The 22,830-nt window shown below is 38.9% G+C and overlaps 2 protein-coding genes across 3 annotated transcripts; one reads left to right on the top strand and one right to left on the bottom strand.

Moving 5' to 3' along the window:
- Positions 1 to 197: 197 nt before the first annotated feature.
- On the bottom strand, positions 198 to 14,844 carry gpr143 (G protein-coupled receptor 143). 2 transcript variants are annotated; one of them, XM_008400754.3, is made up of 11 exons: positions 14,704 to 14,844; positions 13,479 to 13,556; positions 10,250 to 10,511; positions 6,660 to 6,769; positions 4,935 to 5,029; positions 4,473 to 4,565; positions 2,984 to 3,093; positions 2,764 to 2,872; positions 2,203 to 2,320; positions 1,866 to 2,121; positions 198 to 831 (listed from the first exon to the last, which is right to left on the bottom strand). In XM_008400754.3, exons 3-11 carry the CDS (start codon positions 10,503 to 10,505, stop codon positions 734 to 736), a joined length of 1,245 nt encoding a protein of 414 aa, XP_008398976.2. In that variant the 5' UTR covers positions 10,506 to 10,511; positions 13,479 to 13,556; positions 14,704 to 14,844; the 3' UTR covers positions 198 to 733. The 2 variants fall into 2 exon arrangements, with proteins under 2 accessions (XP_008398976.2, XP_008398968.2); XM_008400746.3 differs by lacking the exons at positions 13,479 to 13,556; positions 14,704 to 14,844 and having other exon boundaries at positions 10,250 to 10,747.
- Positions 14,845 to 14,868: 24 nt separating this feature from the next.
- On the top strand, positions 14,869 to 21,086 carry LOC103459293 (ankyrin repeat and SOCS box protein 9). Its single transcript, XM_017302893.2, has 7 exons — positions 14,869 to 15,095; positions 15,181 to 15,260; positions 15,717 to 15,824; positions 16,132 to 16,285; positions 19,355 to 19,489; positions 19,933 to 20,124; positions 20,247 to 21,086. The coding sequence occupies exons 1-7, from the start codon at positions 15,011 to 15,013 to the stop codon at positions 20,504 to 20,506; spliced, it is 1,014 nt and encodes a 337-aa protein (XP_017158382.2). The 5' UTR covers positions 14,869 to 15,010; the 3' UTR covers positions 20,507 to 21,086.
- Positions 21,087 to 22,830: the final 1,744 nt, after the last annotated feature.

Genomic DNA, 22,830 nt, shown 5'->3' on the forward strand with positions numbered 1-22,830 from the left:
ATTATTATACATATATTTATTTTCATACTTTGTAGTTGGTTCTAAATAAACCTTGACCGTGGGAAATGTGCGGAAACTCGATGGAAAGGTCGAGGGTCCATCCTTCAGGTTGGTTTTTGATTTGTTTACAAACTAATATAATTAAATGTTCAGCTCGTCTACAATGCAGTCTTTCACAACCACTCATAGCAAACAACAAATCTACAAGGTATTTAATACGACATAGATTTGTGCAAAAATACATAGACTGATGGTGTGAAATACAATAGCCTTTATAAAAAAAAAACACTGATAAGCTTAAAGAATTTGTAGTGTCTTTTTAGCTTATTGATGGGATCCATTTTACAAGATCAGTGCATTGAACTGAAAGAATTTGCCCGTTGGAAAAAAAGAAAATCTTCCAGCACTAAAGGTCAATCTGTAACTAGATAACAAAACAAATGTCAGTTTGTTTTGCAAGTTTTACAGCTACAAGAAAAAAAAAATATTGCTGGGGCTGTTCAGCTGATCGGCAAAAAAAATAAAAACCCTATAAATACTGCTGAAGGTTTAACATGTTTAGAGGTAAAAAATAAAATAAAGGTCTTAAAAACAGAAAACGGAATCTACTGTGTCAGAGCAGCTTTTTCAAAAGCAGTTGCCATCATAACACTTGACTAAAACTACGAAGGTCTAACTTCTAAAAACTAATACGTTGTAAAAGGGGAGGGAGTTGGAGTGTGGATGAGGCCAGCTAGTGTCTCTCAGAGTTCTCCAAGGACTCTCCGTCAGCGTCTACGTCCCCTTGTAGCTCGCTGGAAATGTGGATTTCAACTGTACTAGACTCTGAACCTAGCAAGACAAAACAGGGGCAGATTACTCGTTGCTGCAGAAAACACTTAAAACGTATTACACAATATAAACCCTGCATGAAACGTAGTTAAAATTCAAGTATTGTTTGTTTTTATTATTACTGCATTGGATGTTTAGCAAATGAATGAAAACCATAAGTCCTTCAGAAGAATAACTTTTATTTTTCAAAAAGATGTCAGAGGTGCTAGTGACAAGACAAGGCGCACACACAGAACTGTAGTGTTGGAGTGAAAATAGCATAGTTTTCAGTAGACTCACACGTACATACACTACAGTGGAAGTTCACAAGGCACACCTACAGCTAAAACTGATGCAGTCCAGTACAACAAACATGCCTGAATGTGGTAGGTAACAGTTTATACCACTTAAATGTCAGTCAGATTTTGCATCGCATCCTCCGCTGGAGGATTTTTTTCTCTTTTTTTTAACCGATCAGAAAGTTAACAATACAAGCTTGACAAATATTTATCACAGGATTGTTGCATTAGACCGCATTAGTTCCAGATATGGGAATTTTTTTTCCTGCTTATGTGCATATTTACCATTGCTCTCTGCTAATCATCTGATTATCTGTAAATAATGATGCTTAGCAACCCTGAATGGAAAGTCACAAAGTCACTGATTAAATTACACAATAAACAAACACGTCTCTCAGCTGTGTATCCACATACCAAATAGACCGTTAATGTTTCATCCACTTCAGATCATTATTTACAGACAATCCATAAAATCCCCGAGGAGTGTAGTTTCACGCTACAGCTGCTCTACGTTGAGGTCAAAAATAAGACGTTGCATAACAGAGGTCACCAACAACACTGATGATGTAAAAATGAAAAAAATAAAATGAACTACTGTCTCTTGTTCTGGTGAGGATCGCTAAAGTGTAACCGTTTACGTTCTCTAAGCGAGGATGTCTGTGGTAGAAGTGCGTGTCGTGAAGCTGCGTGCACACGATGCGCATCACCAGCCCTGATATACTGGCGAGCTGCTTGCGCCACTGGCGAGCCAATTACCTTCAGAGAGGACACTGATGGCGTCCGAGTGCTGCTGTCCGTTTCCTATCGTGTTCTTTTGCACTTCCTGAACGTGACTCTGGTACAGCAGAGTCGTTCCCACCACCGGGTTTTGTCCGGCCGCGTTCGGCACCGAGGTGGAGCCCGAGTCCCAGGCCAGCTCCCTGCTCCGCTGCGGGTTGAGGTCCACGTCCCAACCCGTCCAGCCGTGGAAGGCCAGGGTGTTGAGGAAAGCCTGCATCGGGTTCAGAATGCCCTGAAAAAAGTATGATGCAAAAATGAATAAAAGTCATTAAATGGTCATAGAAACGGCGTCTGGCGTTGCCGTTCAACCAACCATGATGAACCATGTGGTGAGGGCTGCGTTCCTGATGTTTCTCAGACTGTTGTCGGTGATATTTGGCTGCATCTCCAGGTAGAAGAGGAGGCACTCATTGATGATATTTGGAGCCCAGCTAAAATAATAAAAAAAAAAAATTGCACCAACGTGAACGAAGATCCAATCTTACAAAGAGCCATTCGACATAAAACAAATAACCAACAAATATTATGGAACGTGTTCTAATCAACTTAACAATTATAATGCTAATTATGTCAGATAATAATAACCACGCTAATACTGACTGTAATTATTCCCACTTATATGCTTTAAAACACTAAAGGAACATGATTACAAAGCAAGACTGTATCTTTGGGTCAATATAATGCTAACTGCTGACAGGAAAACAAACTATTCATCCCTTCTAATTGGGAAAGTTGGATTTGGAATGGATGTTATTGGACCTGAATGTAACTGGGTAACTGGATTGCATTAGGGTGGGCAGGGGTATCTCAAGATAACCGTACAATGTTCATTTAGACATACAGAGGTGAAAATCAGAGTGGAGCCGTAACTTACCAAACAAAGAACACGAGCATTATTTTAAAGAAGCGGATTTTAATCTCGTTAGCCAGCCGTCTCTCATTTTCAGTGTAGATTCCTTGTCGTCCTTTCAGTAAAGATGTCACTGCGGAGAGATCAGAAGGTCGCCTTTATTTGTATTTATTTTTTTTCTTGCAAACATATGCCGCGATGCACTGCCACTTGTGCGAGAGTGAATTGGCAGAGGTGAACCGACCTGCAGAGACGGTCCGGCTAAAGAACACGGGGTTGGCTATGAGGACGAGCAGCATGGGGGCGTATGTGGTGATGTAGTGGGGAACAGCGTGCTGGAGGCCTTGTTCACAGCTGCACCAGGAGAGGGAACATGATTTATTCAGCAGTGGGATAAATAATTCGTTTTGACAAGTTGCATTTAATCTGACGAGCTGCTTCCAGAACAATAAAACGTTGTACACAGCAAAACACAAATTGAAAAATAAAATATCAATACAAAAAGAAAAAAATAATATAAAAATCGGAATAAAATGACTCCAGTGACATTCTGGTAAGAAGAAGTGGACAAAAACCACATATCAAATGCAATAGAAATGCAATGTGCTGTAGAAATATATACGATTCTAACTCAAGGCTGTACAGTCTAGTCAGTCTATAGTTGATTTGTTAGAAGAGGTAAAAACCATGATATTAATCCAATAATAAAAAAAATTATTATTTCTAGTAATCCACTAATTTGTCCCCAGAAATATTCCCTAAATGATGAGAGTGATTCCAAATCGGCTATTTGAGATGAAGTGACAGCAAGCGGTCAAACATATGACCGGGTTTCAAAAGAACTGCCTAAAAGAAAAACTGAGATGTTCTTGATTTACAAGAATCTTATTATTAGGGCAATAATCTAATCTAATAGAGGTATGTAAGCCTAATTTCATTCAGGCCCTGTCAAATTTAGATTTAGAATTTGTTTTATTTCATCAGGCATCTCTCAAAGATAATAAAATAATGTGAAAAGAAAATATCTGGGAAATTCCCCAGTTTATCCCTCAGGCAACTGAACGTTTTTCAAAAAGGCTCCTTCAGAAATCCTGCATGAATGAGATTCTACACTAGTTTTATTTTGGAAAGAAGAAGAAAAATCTGGTTTTATTTACATTTTATTGGAAAACGGCAGGCCAAAATGTTTTTTGGTTTTCTATTCCTCAACAATCAGTAGAAAAATATTTATTGACATTTCGGGAATTCACTTTTTCTGTAATTACTGAGCCGAATTGTGCATTCTTCCACTGATGATTTATCTTTTGCGACAAACATCAAGTCTTCAAGGTTGGAAGGCCTTCTTGCCGTCATCCTAAATTTTAGCTCCATTTTTAGATCCTATGATGTCAGTCACTAAAAAACAAAAACAAAAACAAAAAAAACCATCACCAGTCAGATTTAAATCTGTTAGTTGGGACGCTCTGATCAACTGGAGAAATCCAATAAAACCGGAGCTGTGAAATCTTTCCCTTGTGCTACCATCAGAATGTCACTGCCGTCATTTTATGCAAAGCAGTTCGTGTGGGAAAAAAAAAAAAAAGATTAGAAAAAAACATCCTGGATCATTCAATCAGTAACTTTATTGTTCTCCAGGACAGAAAGATTGCTTGATAAACGATTCTCATGGCTTTCAGCTGCGACACTGAAAGGGGATTTTGATTTATCTTCGGGAAAACGGAAAAGTATCTTACTCAGAGATGGATGGGTAGTAGAGCATGGCCACTCCTTCAACACACAGCAGCATGGCCAGACCCCACGTAATCATGTGGTAGAGGACAATGGTGCTGAGGGGGGTGGGGAGGAGGAGAGAAAGTCATGAGACTCGCACTCACAGCAGCACAAGCTGAAAATCTGTTTCTTGTGGATGGTATTTCTTTTTCCTCTCTTCTCATAGAAAAAAAAAAACAAAAAACAAACATGCCGCTTTGACAGGAAGAGTAGAGGAACATGAACAGCTATTATTGTGTCATCAAACAGCTCCTCACTCAGAGCCAGGAGTGAGAAAAAGGGACAAAATCTTCACATAGAGCTGAAACTAAATGGGTTCTTCTCAGTTTTGAATTTTTTATTTTTTGCTTTGTCCTGTCTTCTACAGGAGGAAGGTTTGAGGTAATAATGAACTGCGAAGGAGAAGAAGCGAAGCTCAAAAGAACCTGATCCCAGCAGAGGTTTTCACCACCAGGAAGACGTCCACGGCGTAGCAGAAGGTCCACCAAAACGAAGCGCTGAAGAACAGCTGGATCCACATCTGCAGCACAATGAAATGGACGATTACCAGCAAAATTTGTGGTTTACGAAGCACAAAATCTATTGTATTTGGTGGCAACTGGCCATAAACAAAGCAGGCCTGAGCATGCCAATGTTTAAAAAAGGTACTGATAAAGCTGCCACTCATAAAGGTCATGAGGTTTAGTCTGCTTTTTTTCTCTAGATGTTCGAAGCATAGAGAAACACAACACTGCCCCACCCCCACTTGTTGCTTACACATTTTTTTTCCCCCTTGTGCCCAAGAGAGAAATATTTGGTTGTTTGGAAACACTTCCCATTCTGGAAATTTAGACATTCTCTGCCTGGAAGCTAAAACAGAACAGCAGATGCTGTCAAGCTAACACTGCTAGCATGTCTGCCACACAGTTGACTGCTGAATGGCCACCAGTGCAGATCGACCAAACAATTAACCACCTCCGATTTGACTTTTCATCTCAGTGCTCCTCTCCAGCTCCCATCAGACTTTAGATCTAGCCGAACAAATTTCCACAGTTGAAGTCCCAGTGTCTCCCACACTTGAGTGTTTTTATAACCTCAACCAATTGATCATGTTATTTGGTTCATTTAGAAATTTTTAAATAATCCACCATTGACCAGATCTTGAAATATAAAGTTTAAACCAGTCTTTTATCGAGTGAAATGATTACAGTTTTACATCTTTGAATGTGAAAATCCCAGCATAAAGAAACGACTCTTGCCTTGTGAGATAGTTTTGGAGTTTAGAGAGGTTTCTGAGTCGAAATGAATCGCTTTAGAAAAAAAGTACAATGCATTTTTTTTCAACTGGCCGTATCTTAATAAGACAGATCTCTCATGCTTCTCAGTTCAGTTCCTGGCGCTGGTATCTTTTTCTCTCCACTCTGAGATTAAAGTGGATATTAGGAGTCAAAACTGGGTTCAAAACCCAAATTCCTTTAGGCATTCAAAATAACCTCATAAGCTCCTGGTAATTCTTAGATTAATCGTTATAATTAATACTTTTAATCCCAAATTGAAATTTCCCCTTTTAATTAGTGTGTAAAGCAGTGTTGGTGTGGTATCTTTGTTTTTTTTTAAATTATTATTTAGTCATCAGAGAATTATTTTTGGTAAATGTATCCTGAATTTAATATTTTTGTGCCATTGATTACTAGCAGTTTTTTTTCATAAATCTGATGCTTTCTTGCTCTTAAATACCTTATAATGTTGATAAAATCTCAGATATCTCATTATTTCTTTAAATACACAACAGAGAGTTCTCATCAGAACGACAAGAATCCACCCTGCTGATTGATTTTGATAGATTATACCGTTTTGTACATTTTGTGTAAACACTTTAAAACGGTGATGTGTTCACTCGAGATAATCATACCACAAGAGTCACATGGAAGCTGGAAACCGAGACACAATTTTCCCCCCACCTACTCTGATTCGAGCAAATGACCTCCCGTGACATCTACATTTTCCAGAATCATGCGTGATTATAAAAAGAAAAAAACAAACAAACAAACAAAAAAAACCCCTTCCTTGTAATCTTTCAAGCATAAACCAAAGACAAGATGTGTGGCTTGCAGTGTAACTGAGCTGCTTGACCACATGAAGCTGTTCAAAGGAGCATCTTTTACACTTACTGCGCTGCCAACACAGAAGGCCTCTGGCAACACGTCCGTGTTGTTGGTCACAGAGATGCCTTCGACGATGCTCGGCAGACCCAGCCACACAGAGGACCTGACAATGATCCCTGAAACAGAGAGACTCACACTGAATCTTAAACTGGAGGAGGAAAGAGGAGTAAACACAAAGGGCCCATGTGGAAATTACCTGGCTTCAATTAACGTTTCAACACGTGTTTGCTTTTCTTAGCTGTTTTGGTTCACTGCTTGAATGAATTACTGTCAGTCAGGGAGTCCTTTTAATAGCTTGACATCATGGAAATATGAGCTTTCTAGCGGATGTATTTTATTGGGGGTGTTTCCATTTCCTTTGCAAAACTGGAAAAAAATAAATAAATAAGGAGGACTCCTGGAACTTCCACGCAACGCAGAATGCATGCGGCTCCGTGTTTCGTCTGTGTGCAGCTCTAATTCCACAGCGGTGACTGGATCTAGCCGGACGTGGAAACACATGACTTCACCTGCTCGTCTTCTTGCCAGGAAAAGTGATGAATGAACAGTTCAGGTGTCAGAGAGCTGTGCTTCCTCTGCATGCTGAGCAACAGCTTGGACCGGAGACATGAGCGTCGGAGTCTCCTGGTGTGATAAGCTTTTAGTAAAAATCAAGGTATTAGCACTGATATTTGAAATCCTAAATGATTCCAGGATAGGGCTGAATTAAAAAAAAAAAAAAAAAAAAAAAGCAAGTATAATTAATCATTTTATTGCTCACGTGAGAGAATGATGACTTTTGCATGAAAGCATTGGATTGAGAGCTTTTTTTCCCTCTTTAGGAAGCCTAAAAAATTGATTGTTACACGCATTTTTGTGTGGAAAAGAAATCTAAAATAACATGGGTGCTTAGGTTGGAATTGGGCTTAATTTGGTTTAAAAAATTTATATTCAGGATCTCTAAATACAGTTAACTTTATCCAGGATTTCACCAGGTCTGAAACAGGCAAAACCACATGAGGGATTTGATCTCAAGATCCAGCATGAATGACTAGTTGTGAACGTCCCTAACTTTCTGATACAGACTCACAGTTTGCAGTCCGGATCGGTCCTGGTCACAAAAATCCAGGACAGACATGGTACAGAAATGAAAGCAGTGTCACCCATCACTTTTATAAAAGTAAAGCTACGTTAAGCAGCAAACTCCTTAACGTAGCATCTGCTCTGCTCTGCAAGCAGAGCAGATGATCCAGCTTATTAACCAGCCAATATCAACTTGCTATACTAAAGAGACGGATGGACAAAAATTGTCATATTTGAGAAAATAGAGTTAAATGTAGTTTGGTTAAGTCTTTGTTAGAAAGCAATACATAAAATCTGTAATAAAATTGCAGCAACATTTTTTTTTAAACATATATTTGCGACTGAACATGATTTGCTGTTTAGAAGTTCATTGCTTGTGTCTAAAGCAAAAAGAAAATTTGATTTGGAAAGAAAATATATAAATATCTAGGATGGAATTGGTCAAAATTTGCCTGTCTTCATTGCTCCCTCTTTATTTACAAGTTAAATTTAATTGCCTCTTCATTTTGTCAACATTTCCAAAGGGATTCTGGTGAAACACAGCATTAACTTTAACTGTTTTACTTATTTATATATTTTCTGCTGGGTTTTGCAATCTGCAGCTCCTCAGCCACTCTGCAGGGACTCGCCGTAAATCTGACCTCATGGAAATCTAATAATGCTTATGTCTATGATGGCAATAGGAAAGCCGAGTTTTACTGCTTTTCCAGCTTCATCCAATATGTGAACGGAGTTTCCACAACAGGTACTCATAATACAGAGGGAGCAGCAGGTGGGTTTGGCTGCCTGTAAAAGAAATGATTAACAGACGTATATAAACTACTACAAAAACACGGAGTTCACAGCCTCCCAGCACTAAATGAGAGGATATTTCATTTTTATAACTGCCGAACAGAGATACGGGTTCAGGATCAGATTATTTATTCCTGAAGGAAGTGATATTGTTACACTTGCTCAGTTTTAAATGCACGTTGGAAACACATTTCCGTCCTCCTGGCAGGCAGCGTACCCTAAGTGTGAAATCCAGCAGAAATCTAAACATTTTGAACGTATTAGTGGCAAATCCCCGTTGTAAAAAAAAAAAAAAAGCACTAAAATAAAAGCTGTGACTCATTCAAAGAGCATTTACAGCAATAAACACTGATATATTAAGTTATACCAGATCAGTTTGCTGTCTACCCTACAGGGCCTGTGGCAAGTGGAATGTTATTATATATAGTATTAATTTTTAACAAATGTTGCCAAATTGTCTCCAGAGGAAAAAATAGTCTTTGCTGATTTAACACATTGAAATAGTGTCAGAATGCATTTATGCTGAGTTTATTTGCAACTTTTATCATTTTTACAAGCATGGCGAGAAGATTATTATTATTATTATTATTATTATTATTATTATTATTATTATTATTATTATTATTATTATTATTTCTCATAAGTTGCTCATCTTACACTTTTTTTTTGTTGGATTTTAAGCAGACTAGAATTCAGAAATGAACAAACAAATAGAAACCATTTTATTTGATCATTGTTTCAGAATATAACATTTACAAATATAAGTCGCTTTACTGGTTTGTCATCAAAAAGGATGATGAGCCCGAGTTGGAATCCTCTTAATATCTAAATAAGATGTTCTTAAATGAAACCAATCTCTAATTGCTTCATGTTCTGAAATCCTGCACACCCTAATTTGTGTATGGAGTATATCTGGTGAGGGGGATTTTCAAAATCAAAGTCTTAAAAACCGCTAAATCCTTTCTAAATACTTTACTTAACAAGTGTGCTCCTAAGAAAATGTATTGGAAACTCAAACATGTAGGTAGTACAGCGCTATTGAAGTGTTTGTATAAAACAGCGCCTCCTACTGGCATATATGATGGTTGACAAATATGGTACCAATTTTGGAATAAATGCATTTTTTTAAATATACTTTGCTGCAAACAAATATTTTCTACATATTTCTTTTAGAATAATAAAAAGAGGCAAAAAAACCTAACTTTTTAAAAAAATATAATTTACTTAATCAGTTTTTGACCAAACAAAAAAACAGCGGTTTTAATTACAATTTTTCTTTTGTTCTGTTGTTTTTCTTTACTTTCTTACTTTACTTTCTTTTTTTTTTTTTTTTTTTTTTTTTTGCTCAGTTTATTTTCGATAAACTAGCGACCTATCCAGGGTGTTTCCCCGCCTCTCTCCTGTTGATTGTCCAGTTTTTCCACAACTTATTTCTGATGAGGAAAATGCTAAAAGTAAATATCCTCAGACCCTCTGGGCTGCGACTAATTAGCCAAAATTTCAACTTAATTCCAGACGTTTTCAAGTCCTCTGTCTTTTTGTTGAGCAACAAAGGGGTTAAAAGAAACTATTCATGTGCGTAATCAAACCCAGAACCACGCTGTGAAAAAAAAAACAACTCCTTCACCCCCCCCCCCCCTTTTTTTTCTTTTTTCTTCCTTTGACTAAATTAGGAGAAAAAAAAAGATACATAAAAAGTAAAGCAAACTAAATCGGCTGCTTTTGACGATTGATTTGTTTACCTGTGCATCCCAGTATGTCACATATACTGATGATGAACAATATTCTGGAGGAGGAGGCGGGCCTCGGCAGAGGGTACTGTCCCAGTCTCCTGTATCCTTTGCGCTTCGGCAGAACCTGCAGAACAGCGAACACGAGGCTCAGAGCGGCGCTGCCCAGACTCAGAGCCCCGAACAGGACGGGCTGGAAGGAGACCGCGAACTCCGTGGCAGCGTCCCGGTTCGGGCAGCAGAACGTCTCCAGCCGCGGGGAAGCCATCAGGGACTGCGGGGGCGATGCAGAGGAGGAGAAGGAGGGAGAGGAGGAGACGGTGTTCGGAGGAGGAAGAAGGGGAAAGGAAAAGAAAAAGGAAATGACTGAGTCCATGAGGCAGCTCTCCTCCACAAATCACGGGGTTGAATCATCATGTGCTTCTGTTTAATCCCTGAAGTTGTAGCTTAAGTCTGCCGCACAATGCAAGGCGCCGACAAAGGGCTGTTGTATGAAAGAGACTGATTATGTCAGCCGGCAGAAGCAGACTTAGAGCGTTCTTTTTAATTCTTCGTTTCACCCCCCCCACCACCACTATTTGGGGGGGTCAAATAATAACATAGAGTAAAATAGAGTAAAACAGTCACAAAAGTGAAACCCAACTTTCTCAGTGCACGCATTAAAAACATAAATAAGTCACAAGAATCTGCACGGTGTCCTTTAAATTCTGAATTTTCTCCAGGCGGGCCGCACTTTGACTGGGCCATTCTAACACGTGATCTAAACAGTTTGGTTGTATTCACGGCTGAATGTTTAGTACCAACCTGCTGAGAGGTAAACACGGCTCAGACCAAAATCTCAAGTCTTTAGTTTCTCCCCTCCCTTTTAAAGTAAAGGCATCTACCCAGCATTATACTGCCACCACCATGTTTCACTGGTCATGTGCAATGGTATGGCCTCATGTTGTATTGTACCAGATAAGTTTGCTGTGCACCCTGCATGGCTTGTGGGGCATCTGACTACTTGTTCTCCATGCTAAGGTTGTCAGTTTAAGTGGACGACCGTTGATTAGTAGATCTGCAGCTGTGCTAAACAATCATCAGATGAGGACTTGAACATCGCTCCTGAAAACGTTCTAGTTTATATTTTAGATTAGATTAGATTAAATTTCACACAAATGCACTCTTCAACAATTAAGTGAGTTCTAATTTAAGTGCAATTAGAGTTAAAAGAGCTGAATGTGATGACACATTTTTAGAGGATTTTAAGATGAAAACCGTGTATTGTTTAGTGGATATAAATACTTTTGTGGGAAGACGTACATTTGAACCGAATGCCTTCCTCACCTATGCTTCATAAAGGCTCATGTATTCTGTGTCGTCTTGTAGTGTTTGGCTAAATAAAGCATGTCTGGTATCTGACAACTGCACATTTCAAGCCCAGACATGAGCCTGCAACATTTCCTGTTGGGAACTGAATGTTTTTTTGTTAATACACTCTAAAAATTGCTGGTCTAAAAACGAATAAGGTTCCAGATCTAGGTTGGTTTAACACAAAAAGTTTGGTTTATGGGTTTGACGCAGCATACTGAGTTAGATTAAAGAAATATTGGGTCATATTTCTGACCCAATATTTGCTTTAAGACAGGATGGGATGTCGTTGTTGTCACTATCATTCTAATTGAGTAACAACAACAATTATGCAATTTGGCTCAGTAAAACATACAATAAATTCAGAATTTAATAGTTAGATGTAAACTGAAAAAAAAAACTCTATGTAGCCAATCAGTTTCTCTGCCTTCCTCTCTGGGGCTGGGAAGCTGCTGAACCATGCAGTAAGTCAGGGCACTCTCAATGGAGTGTGGTAGAAGGCTAAGAGCAGCTTTTGTGGAACATGTTTTTTTTTTTCCCATGAAGACCCTCAAGAAGTAAAGTCTCTACTCTTTGTTTTTCTGCAGCTGCTTGGTATCCCCCCCACACCCCAGAGCCGATCATCCTCCAGTTCCAGAAAACCGAAGACTGAGAGAACCCCTCCACCCTGGCAGACCCTGTTGATCACAACCGGATGGATGTCCACTTTCCCCAACTCGAAGTAAATAACCAGCTCCTTTGTTTCGAAGCAGAGCGCTTCCTCTGTTGCACTCAGAAAGCCGTTTGGTAGCTTTGTTTAGTTTTGTCCCAGCAGCATAAACCCAGCATTCGGGTCAAAGAAATAACCCAGCAGTTTTTAGAGTGCGGCGGAGAATTAATCTGCTTCAGTGTCTGCATGCCCAAGCATGGGCCCATCGTTTTTTTTTTTTTTTTTTCTGTTTGTGTGGTTTCCATTTTTAAAAAGAAAAGCAAAACCTGTGAAATGAGAATATCACAAAAGATTTGAGGTGACAGACAAGCTGTAGATGTAGAAAGTGTTGTTCTGCCGTCTTAAACTTACTGTCTGTTCGCTTTTCTCCACATACGGAAAGCCATTTTGTTTTGAAACATTAATATTCGTGATGTAAAAAGTTAGAAATAAGATGGCACTCCCTTCATCAGAGTAGTTAAAATAAGGGCCACTTTGTAGATTCATGCTTAAAATTGGATAAGAACTGGGCTGACACATGATCACTTTGCGTGGGGATTTGTGGTCATGTGAATGTGTCATATGTGCAGCAAAATCATGTGCACATGCAGGGCTCTGGCCTATACATAAATGCAGCCAAAACACTATTCATAAGTTTTGTCATCCTCATGTCACTCAAGATCAATAGTTCTATAAACTTTATTTTGACTACGTTTAGAAGAAACAACGGAAATCTATAGCGGGGAAAAAAAAAAAGTAAATAAACCCAAAATGAACCTTAACATGACCTGAGATATGCATCGTCCCTCAAAGAAAAAATATTAGAAATCCTTACAAACTACAGGCTTAAATTATTTTAAAAGATTGCAAGGATTTGTTTCATCAACATGAGCACATGAGAAAAGTAAGGATGAATCTAGACTTTTGCATAGTGCTGAATATAACTTATTTTGAGAAGTAGGAGCTTAAAAAAAGTCTATAACTTGACAGGAAGTTGTAAGTAAACTACTACTGCAAAAAAAAAAAAAAAAAAACCAGCAGTAAACAGTAGTTCATGTAGTATGTGATACTCTCAAAATGAAAAACACATGTAATGTTGACCAGAATAATAATAATAAAAAACAACAAAACATAAAGCTAAATTAGGTTCTTCTGTTGTAAGGGTGAACATTGGCTGCATCCTGCCTGCTAAGGTCAGCTTACCCCTGCATGTGTGCATCAGGCAACCTCACACCCTGACCCGATCCAACAGAAGTCAGATGTGCTCACTTGGCTGGAGAACTGCAACAAAGCAACAAGGACCTTCAAAGATTCGGTAAAACAGAGAGGGCATTCATACACTTGGTACGATTTTATTCTAATCCATACCTTCCCTGACACGCCACAGAGTTAATTGTGTGTCTGGCTTTGCAGCCTGCTGCCGGGGATTAACAAACCCCCCGGGGGTAACGCAGTTAGACTTTTGACTTAATCTGAACATTTGCTCTCTGTGGCTGCCCTCTGCTGGCCTGCATGCACTGCAATGTTACAGAGGCACTAAAGAACTCTTGAGTGCAGAACGCAAGGCAATAATGGTGAGAATATTTTACATACAGCTAGAACAAATGAAACAGAGTCTGCAGTCTGCTGCGTCTTCAACTGGAGGAACTCTGGCAGTTTTTATTTTTTCGTGTAGAGCACAGAAAAAAATAAATCAACGTATCGCATTTAATTAACATCAAGATTTATGTTTGTTGGACTGCTAACAAACATAAATGAAATATTATTACAGAATAATTATACATTTTGTATATTTCTTTTGTTAAACTAAAAATGAAGACTCTGTCAACGTCTTGTACAGCCAAATTTGGACTCAGAACTCAGAGATAAAAAAGAAAGTATGGAAGACATTTCCAAAAATGCAAGTAAAGTAGTTTGAGTGTAATCTAGGACATGTTACTAAAATCCTGTAGCTATTGAACAAATTCAACCAAAACAATCAAATGACCAGATGCGCCTCCATTTTGGAAATTATATGATGACATCACAAACTCAGATAATTTTGTTATGACTGCATGGATGGTTGAATAGACGTTCAATTGGGTTATAAATTGTTAAAAAAAAATATTCCCCACCATTAAAGGTTAATGTTAAACTAGCGTCAGTGTGGGTCTTAATCAGTAACTACTAAGTACTAACCTAGCCATTACTGCTAAGTCAGTCATGGTTCCCTTATCAAAACAATGATGAGGGAATCAGAATCACTGGTTTCTGCTGATCACTAAATATGTTGTGTTTCAACTTGAAGTGTCAGAACGCTAAAGCAAGTTACTCAAAGTAAAAAAAGACAATAGAGAACTGAAATTTCTGTACAGGAAATGACTTTAAAATCAGAAAACAAACGTACAAAAACTAAAAAACAACACTATAGTTTAACATTTTTACTTACCTAAACTGATCCAGTTTACCTAAATTTAAAATCTTCAGTCAAATACAACAGACAAAATAGTCACGTTACTTGCAAGAGATAATGGGTGTGGATGTGCGGTGTCAAATTTCAACAAAAAAAAATATTACCAACAGGCTTAACTCGCTTCTCCTTCTCCATCTGCCCTCCCATTGGTCAGAGCTGAGTCATTACAGTCCTTCCTCCAGGAAGGAAATGGCATGAAAACATCAAGAAGTGCTCTCAAAATAGGACAAAAACATATTCCAGTCTGACAAAAGGGCAACTCGAACATGAAAACAGGTGAAGAATGTCTGCTGGAAATAGAGAGACACAGAAAGAAACAGCATGTCCAGGAGCAGCAGCTCCTTATTTCTCCAACCCTTTGATGAGTGGTGAGTTTAACACTTTAAATATGTTATTACAGTAGACATGTCTATCACTTCAAAGTCTGAGCAACGTTTTGCTTTTCACACCAAGATGTCGAAGCCGACTGGTCTCCGATTCACGACGCAGCCTTCAATGGAAACGTTCTTTGTCTCAAACGACTCATCGCTCAGGTAAAGTTTAACTTCTGGAGTTAAAAAGTTAAAATTCTAATCAGGTTCTGCTGCATGAGATTCTTAACAGGACACACGTTCCTATTTCAAACGTTAGTTTGTGATGATGCTGTGTGAAGCTTTAATGTTTTTCACTAGTTAGAGTGCCTTGAAGTGCATTCTTATCTTTGATCTTTTGCATAATTTTTCATGTTACAGTCAGAAATAACAGTGGGGACTTACAGAAACTAGTGCTATTTTTCTATTTAACATTTCTATTTAAAAAAACAAACAAAACAAAGGCATGCATTTTTTTTTTTATCCAATGTTTTGTGATGGACTAACGCAAAACATTCCAATAAGATAAATTGACTATTGTTGTGTTAATGTGCCAAAAGTAGCATGAATACTTTTGCAAGGCACGGTCAGTGCAGCCACTGTTCGGGAGTGAATTTGCGTGTCCTGGTGTGTTCACAGGGAATGTGTGTAAATCTAAACACACTGGACCAAGTCTCTCCCCTTCATGCAGCGTGCCAGCAAGGCCACACAAACTGTGCCAAGCTTCTGGTGGAAAACGGAGCAAATGTAAGTGATTTACAGCCCACAGAAATGAAAAAGAATTAAACAGAAAGCACCGTCAATTTAAAACTTCATGACTTTATTTTGGGGGGTGGGGTTAGAATTTCTTTAATAAAGCCTGTAATTCTTGCATGTTAACAGCAATACATAATCACTGAAAACGACTGAAATGAGTGAGAAATTAACCAAAAATACACATAGCAGCACGCAGGCAATGTAGCTTTTAGCAAGCAAAATGCACAATGCAAAGCAGAGGTCAGGTGTACTGTTCAAAGTTTTCAGGTGTTGCTGTTTTTTTTCCCCCCAACTTCAGGTTAACCACACAACTGTGGACGGACACACTGCATTAACAGAAGCTTCTGCCAGGGGCCATGTGACCTGCGTCTCTCTGCTTCTCAAGCGTGGAGCGACCCCCCCGGGGGAATCCGGCCCGTCCAGTCCTCCAATCCACTCAGCTGCAGCCAGGGGCGGAACTACTGGGGTGGCAGATGCCACCCCAAATGAGAGTCTTCCACCTTCGTTGCCAAACCAGCTGGCACTATGAATTTAATAAATAGTTATGGTGTTCTGACTATCAGTTGCTACCTCATCAGATTTTCCTACCGTAGCACGGATAGATAGCCAAGTCTATCTGTGAGTGCTATGCGTCCAAAACTGCTACCGTTATGTTTTTACAAACAGAAAACTATAGCGGGTTATGTTAATGTCAAATGGATAACATTATTTGAGTGATGGGACTGAAGTGGAAGCTTAGGATGCTTAGCATAGCATTGGAACAATTTGTATACACAACGAAACCACAAGAAGATCACTTCCTTTATCTGAATATACTACCCGTTTAAAATGAAAAGCTATAGATGTATGCGCTAATACTTTTACTAGAATATCCTGTTAAAAATATATATTTTAAATACAAAGGTATTTGTAAGAATAAAACAGTATCAGACAGGGGAAACACGTTTTTATTGGAATTAAATTAAACGCAGACAAATACAGATCACTGCAACTCTTTTTTGCGCATGAATACGTTGTATGTCTGTTATCAGATGCAGCGCAGCCACAATGTGTCCACCGAACTGCGCAGGTTACTGTCCTCCTGAAATGATAAGATATGATACACTAATAATACACCGCTATTACACAGCTTCAATCCCACATAACATCTGTACCAATATCCATTTAGCAAGGTTTAATAATAAAAAAAGAGTGTAATTAAACTAAAATATTTTCAAATGTAGGGACAAAATAGCCCACAAAACAACGTATTTTGTCCTGATTAACCGCCAAACAATGACTTGTTTACAGTAGTAACGACATTGCAGACGGCAAACTAAAGCTGTCTGTCATGTAAACTAAAAACATAAAGTAATACAGCAGCTTAATGAAAGCCAGGTATAAACTAAATTAAATAAAGCTTAACATAATCTTTGATGAAATAAAACACATGAAACGATACTTCCACGACTAGTAGGACGCATTTATAAGAAATACAAGGTGGGATTGATTTACGGATAGTACACATAAACAGAACACCAATACCTATTTCAAGGAGTAATCAATAATCCGATTACAGTTACTTTTTCAAAGTATCTATGCCATCACACACAGAGCAAGAAAAAGCAGAATGGGTTCTTTGCACGTACGGCGCTGATGTCACATCCCCATGAGCGAAATGCGGCTTTCTTGTTTCCGCTTTGACTTACCATTATAACTAGAAAAGATAAAGTCGTATTTCATACGCAAATAAAGCAATACTATGAACATTGTTGTCTTCCTAATATGATGGGTGTTTAAGTTTTCATGGATTTCCAAACGATACTGAATTAAGAAGACGGTGGCTTGTAAATATTCGCCGCTACCAGTTAAAGCTAACTCAGCAAAGTTTGCAGCCTTCTCTTCACTCCGGATCAGCTTCAGCCTAAAACTACCGGGGGAGACGGATGGTAAATAAAGGAGCCGTTCCTGTGTTATTTCCATGGAATCACTTCTGTATTCAGCCCGAAAGAAAGAGTATATGGGAACGAGTAAGCAGACCAGAGCCAGACAGCCGAGCAACTGATCCGCCTTTACATTGCTGTAAACACCGTCCTATTTGACCTCTTCACAAGAAGCATGCAAAAGTAACAAAATGAAATAACACGGAGACCTTAAAGAACACGGTCATATTTTTCTAAAAGCAACAACTTTGAACCTGAACAGCCAGCTGAACTCGAACTCTGACACCAGAGCTGCCATACTGTTAGGCTATGGGGCTTGTTGAACTTCCTCATGCCTCGGAAGCAAAAAGTCCGAACTGTAACCTCCCTCTGTTTCACACTAACGACAATAAACACGTAATATACTTGAAAATAAGTACAAAATAAGATAAAAACATTGTCCGTTAGAATGGATTAAAATGTTTAGATACTTAAATAGCACATTTTTACAAGAAAAATGTCTGAGAATAAAAGGTGAGAAAAACTCACCTTCGTATCTGTGAATGTTTAACGAGGCGTACATCTTAAAACCTTTCTCCAGCTTACTTGTTGGGGCTTCGGATCGATGTTCATCATTAATTGTTACCTTGGCCAAGCCTTGCAAGCACCTAGTGTTAAATACCATTCTCAATAGACCGGAAACGACCGAGCCGCTTTTCCCCAAACACGGAAGCTGACGTGCAAAGAGCCATTGTACCTCTATTGTGATGCACTGCAGCTGCTGCATTTCCTAAAAGTTAAACAAGCGACAAAAACTGACCTAATTCCCTCCTTTATTCGTAAAACGTGGTGATATTTATAACAATCATCAAACTACGGCTCCTGCAGCATATTTAAAATGAAACGATTTACCAATATAAGAAAAATTAGCCCTTTCTTGCATCTTGGCAGGATTAAAAGAAACCAAACTGTTTATAGATTTATATCAGGGTGAACTTATGTAGCACACATCAGTTTTCTCAGCTTTATTTTAAATGGTATTTAATAGATATATCTGATTATATATGATGGCGCTACTAATATTTTCGTGAGATTTCTGCTCGTTCTGCATTGGAACTGAATAGTTTTCTGACACAACTCAATGCATCATATAATTGTCCAGTCCAGTAACGCATATCAATTAGCAGCAGTATGAAAGACGTAAAAATAATCAACTATACTACATTAAGAAATTATATTTAATCCTCAGCGCTACATGAAGCTTATTTTGAAACAATGCAAGTTAAAAACAATATTTTGCAACAAGTAAGTCAAGTAAATTAAGTCCAATGTTAGGTCTTTGTAAGCTAAACATGAGAAACGAGACATTATGCTGCCACCTGTAAAAAAATCCTTGCCCCCCTCTTGCTACCCCATAGATATTTTTCTAGCTCCGCCCCGGGCTTCAGCTAAGGGTTAGAGGTCACATTCCATAGCATGTGCTAGCATAATCTCTGCTGAGCTTAGTCAGTGCTAGCAGAAATAGAAAGAGAGAGAGAAATGTATGAACGCAGGAGTGTCAAACATATTTGGAAAACTGATGGTCTCAGTTCTCGTTTTAGTGACTGTTTCTCTCCCCAGGTCACCCTGAGAGCATTGAAGCGCTTGTTCAGTGCAGAGCAGACGTGGATCAGGATATTGACTCGTTAGGGTCTCCTCTTCATGTTGCTTGCTCCAATCAGCAACTGAGCTCAGTGAAGAAACTCCTTCAGCTCGGTGAGGAGGCGTCGGGTTTCAGCTTTTATCCTCACAAAGATTCATTATGGCTTTAGACTGATGATGGACCGAAATAATCAAATTCAAACTTGTAAACTTGCAATGAGGCAGAAAGTTTCTCTTTTTGTTTTTTTGTTTTGCATTTGAATTAGAAGGTTTCAAAATGACTCTGAATGATCTCTTTCAAAGTTATCAAGTAACTTTCACTTAATTTCCATCAGACATGTAACCATCAATGAACAATTACTCTCCCTAAACAGAACGAAAAGTTTAAGTGAAATGGACAGTATCAAAAGCGCAGTGTGCATTTACATCCAGCCCCACAAGATAGGAGAAATTGCACTGTATAAAAATTGTAAACGTGTGGGAAAAAAAAAATAAATCAAAATGCTACAAATGGAAAGCAGCGAATTATTTTAAACTCCTTTCCTCTCTCACTACAGGTGCCGATGTTAACAAGAGGGCTTCAGGCGACTCTCCCCTGCACATCGCTGCACGTCTGTCCAGCCCTGAGTTAGTTTCTGCCCTCCTCCACCACGGAGTGGACCGGCTCATGGTGAACTCGGAGGGCAAGCGGCCTCTGGACCTGGTTCCTCCTGACAGCCCAGTGGGGCGACTGCTGAGAGAGACAGGAGGTATTCAGTTCACAGTTACAGAGTGAGCTAAGAGAGATGGGTGGGCGTCCAACGCCCTTTGTATTGCGATGCTGGAACTGTAAGCACATAATCAAACCCTCTCTCTCTGACGACCCCGGCAGAGTCTCCTTTAAAGCAGCTGTGCCGGATATGCATCAGGAAAACTGTGGGGAAGCAGAGGCTGGGTGGGATTCCTGACCTTCACCTCCCCACAAGGCTGATGCCATATCTGCTCTACCAATCAGAGCAGAGGGATGCTCACAAACACTGCAATCACTTCCATCTTTCAATCCCAAACTCTGAGCACTTTCACATTCAGGCCAGCAGGGGGAGAACTTGCACAACCTGGCAGGATAATTCCACTAGGAGAGCCTCAAGATAAGCGTGAGCTGATTTATTATGCAAATAAAGAAACTTCTTGTTGGAAGATGCTTTCATAAAATATTCATTAGCAATAACACATATCAAATGAAAATAAAATCAAAGCACACAGACCTCTGAAAGACTAGCTTTAACACAACATATGAATCCTCATTAATGGTGCATTTCTTTCCATGTTGTAAATAAAAGCTGGGTCATATAGACGTATTAAAATACACGAGACAAATGTTTCTACCAATTTATTTTCCAGTTAAAAAAGAAAAAAAAACAAATCTAACAATTAAACCAGAATACACAGAATACCTTAAATAAAAGTTCCCATGTCTTGGGTGGTTTCATCTGGGTTGGAGAAAAAAATTATTTAAAATCTTTAATGTTTTATTTATTGTCATTGCTGCTTGAATTGAACTACTTGAAAGCAATGTTTCCAATTCTGTTCTCTTTTAATTTGTAGTGCTTGTTTCCAATGTGTTTATTTTTCCATTTCAACCATTAATAAGACATGACTTGTTTTGCAAAGTGTTTCAAGATGACATTTGTTGTGAATTGGCATTATGCAAATAAATTGAATTGAAGATTCATCTACTGCTGATAAAAAAATATCGCCTTTAACACACAAAATGCACCTTTGGCACAGTGCTGCAAGGCTACACACACTGATTACGCAAGGCAACGGAATAATCTCGTTTTTATTGCATTGTAAAAATGAAAGCGTTTAGGTTGTATGTTTTTATCTCGCAAGATAATGTACTACAGCAAATCAATGTACAAAACGACAGAAAACAGCTTTAAACAGGATTGAGATAGTACTGTGCACCTGCTATTTTACGTTATTCAGTGTGGCTCTCAGTAATGGGATTCAATGAGTTATTCTGGTGTCCGTGTTATCTTCATTTCCCAAAACGCAGCATTGTGGAGTTATCATTTACTGTAATATACAAGGAAATAATATTTTGATTTGACGAAGTCTTCTTTAGCTTGTAACAAAATCCTTCCTCCTCACTGACCTCTGATCAGAGTTTGTCATAATACCAGAGGGACTGAAAGTAGAAAGCAAGTTTATAATTTGACTGAAAGAAAACACCCAGGCTTAGCAGCATAGCAGATGCTGTCACTGGAATAAACTGGGTTTTAAGGTGCTCCTTCAACTTTTTCACATTTTGCTATATTATAGCCAGTAACTGAAGTTTTGTTGGCATTTTATGCAATAGACCAACAATCAGATCAATTTCTGTCTCAATACTAAGGTCTGATCACCATCAGACCTGTAGAATCAAGAAACTCTTCTAAAGAAAATCTGACCTGGAGCAGGCTGAAAGGTCTCAAAAAGCAACACACCATGGCCTGATCAAAAGAATCTCACAAGCGGATGGGAAACAAATCACTGACATCTAATACTTTGTGATATCAGTGGTCGGAAAAGCACTGTACAAGTTCAGTCTATTTACTGTTTATCATTTATCAGTCTGGAAGGATTAAGCTCAGTGTTGAGAATGTAGCAATAAGGAACTCTATGGGGGAATTTTAAGAAAACAAATGAATGACTGCTGACCAAAGAGAACACAAAGGTCAAGCTTCATATTCCTCCCCCCCCAAAAAAAACCATCTTGATAACTTTTGGGAAAACATACTGTAATAATAAAGACACACAATTAATTGGAAAAAAGTGGCGCATAATGAAATGTGTGTTCTGTTACATCTGCTGTTTTACCAACAGCATTTCAGAGAAGACTATTTTATTGAGAGTGAAACAGTGGTTGTAGTGTGATAGTCTGGGGTTGAGTTGCTGTAACTGATGGAATCATAAAATCTGCTCTTAACCAGAAAATTCAGGAGAAGGATGTGCAGGCAGACGTTGGTGACCTTAAACTCAAGCAGATTTGGGTCGTACACCCGGGCAGTGATCGGGATGACAAGCTGGACTTGCTTTTTCACATATGAACCAGGGTTATTTGGATAGCCATCCATGAATCCATCCATCCATCCATCCATCCACCATTTTCTTCCGCTTATCCGGGATCGGGTCGCAGGGGCAGCAGCTTCTGAAGGGAGGCCCAGACTTCCCTCTCCCCAGCCACTTCTTCCAGCTCCTCCGGGGGAACCCCAAGGCATTCCCAGGTCAGCCGAGAGACACGCTGGAGGGACACGCTGGAGGGACACGCTGGGTCTTCCCCGGGGTCTCATCCTGGTGGATAGCCTACCTTAAAAGCTAAATGCATCTTTTTGAAACTTCATTTAAATTAATCTAGTTAATTCTGTCTAAAATGTACATTCGTTTGATTGACATTGAGTCTGAGTGGACCATGTTCCGTGCCTCCATTGCCG

Source organism: Poecilia reticulata, chromosome 2 (genome assembly GCF_904066995.2).
Source record: "Poecilia reticulata chromosome 2, P_reticulata-male-v2, whole genome shotgun sequence".
NCBI classification, from domain to species: Eukaryota; Metazoa; Chordata; class Actinopteri; order Cyprinodontiformes; family Poeciliidae; genus Poecilia; species Poecilia reticulata.

What these genes read in the sequence shown, in the direction of transcription:
- gpr143 (XM_008400746.3), bottom strand. Translation starts at nt 10,613, where the DNA reads ATGGACTCAGTCATTTCCTTTTTCTTTTCCTTTCCCCTTCTTCCTCCT. An exon ending in AAAACCTCTGCTGGGATCAG is followed by an intron (nt 4,566 to 4,934) that starts GTTCTTTTGAGC and finishes CACCCCCCTCAG; the next exon opens with CACCATTGTCCTCTACCACA. An exon ending in TCACCACATGGTTCATCATG is followed by an intron (nt 2,122 to 2,202) that starts GTTGGTTGAACG and finishes TACTTTTTTCAG; the next exon opens with GGCATTCTGAACCCGATGCA.
- LOC103459293 (XM_017302893.2), top strand. Translation starts at nt 15,011, where the DNA reads ATGTCTGCTGGAAATAGAGAGACACAGAAAGAAACAGCATGTCCAGGA. An exon ending in CTCCAACCCTTTGATGAGTG is followed by an intron (nt 15,096 to 15,180) that starts GTGAGTTTAACA and finishes TTTCACACCAAG; the next exon opens with ATGTCGAAGCCGACTGGTCT. An exon ending in TCAAACGACTCATCGCTCAG is followed by an intron (nt 15,261 to 15,716) that starts GTAAAGTTTAAC and finishes GTGTGTTCACAG; the next exon opens with GGAATGTGTGTAAATCTAAA.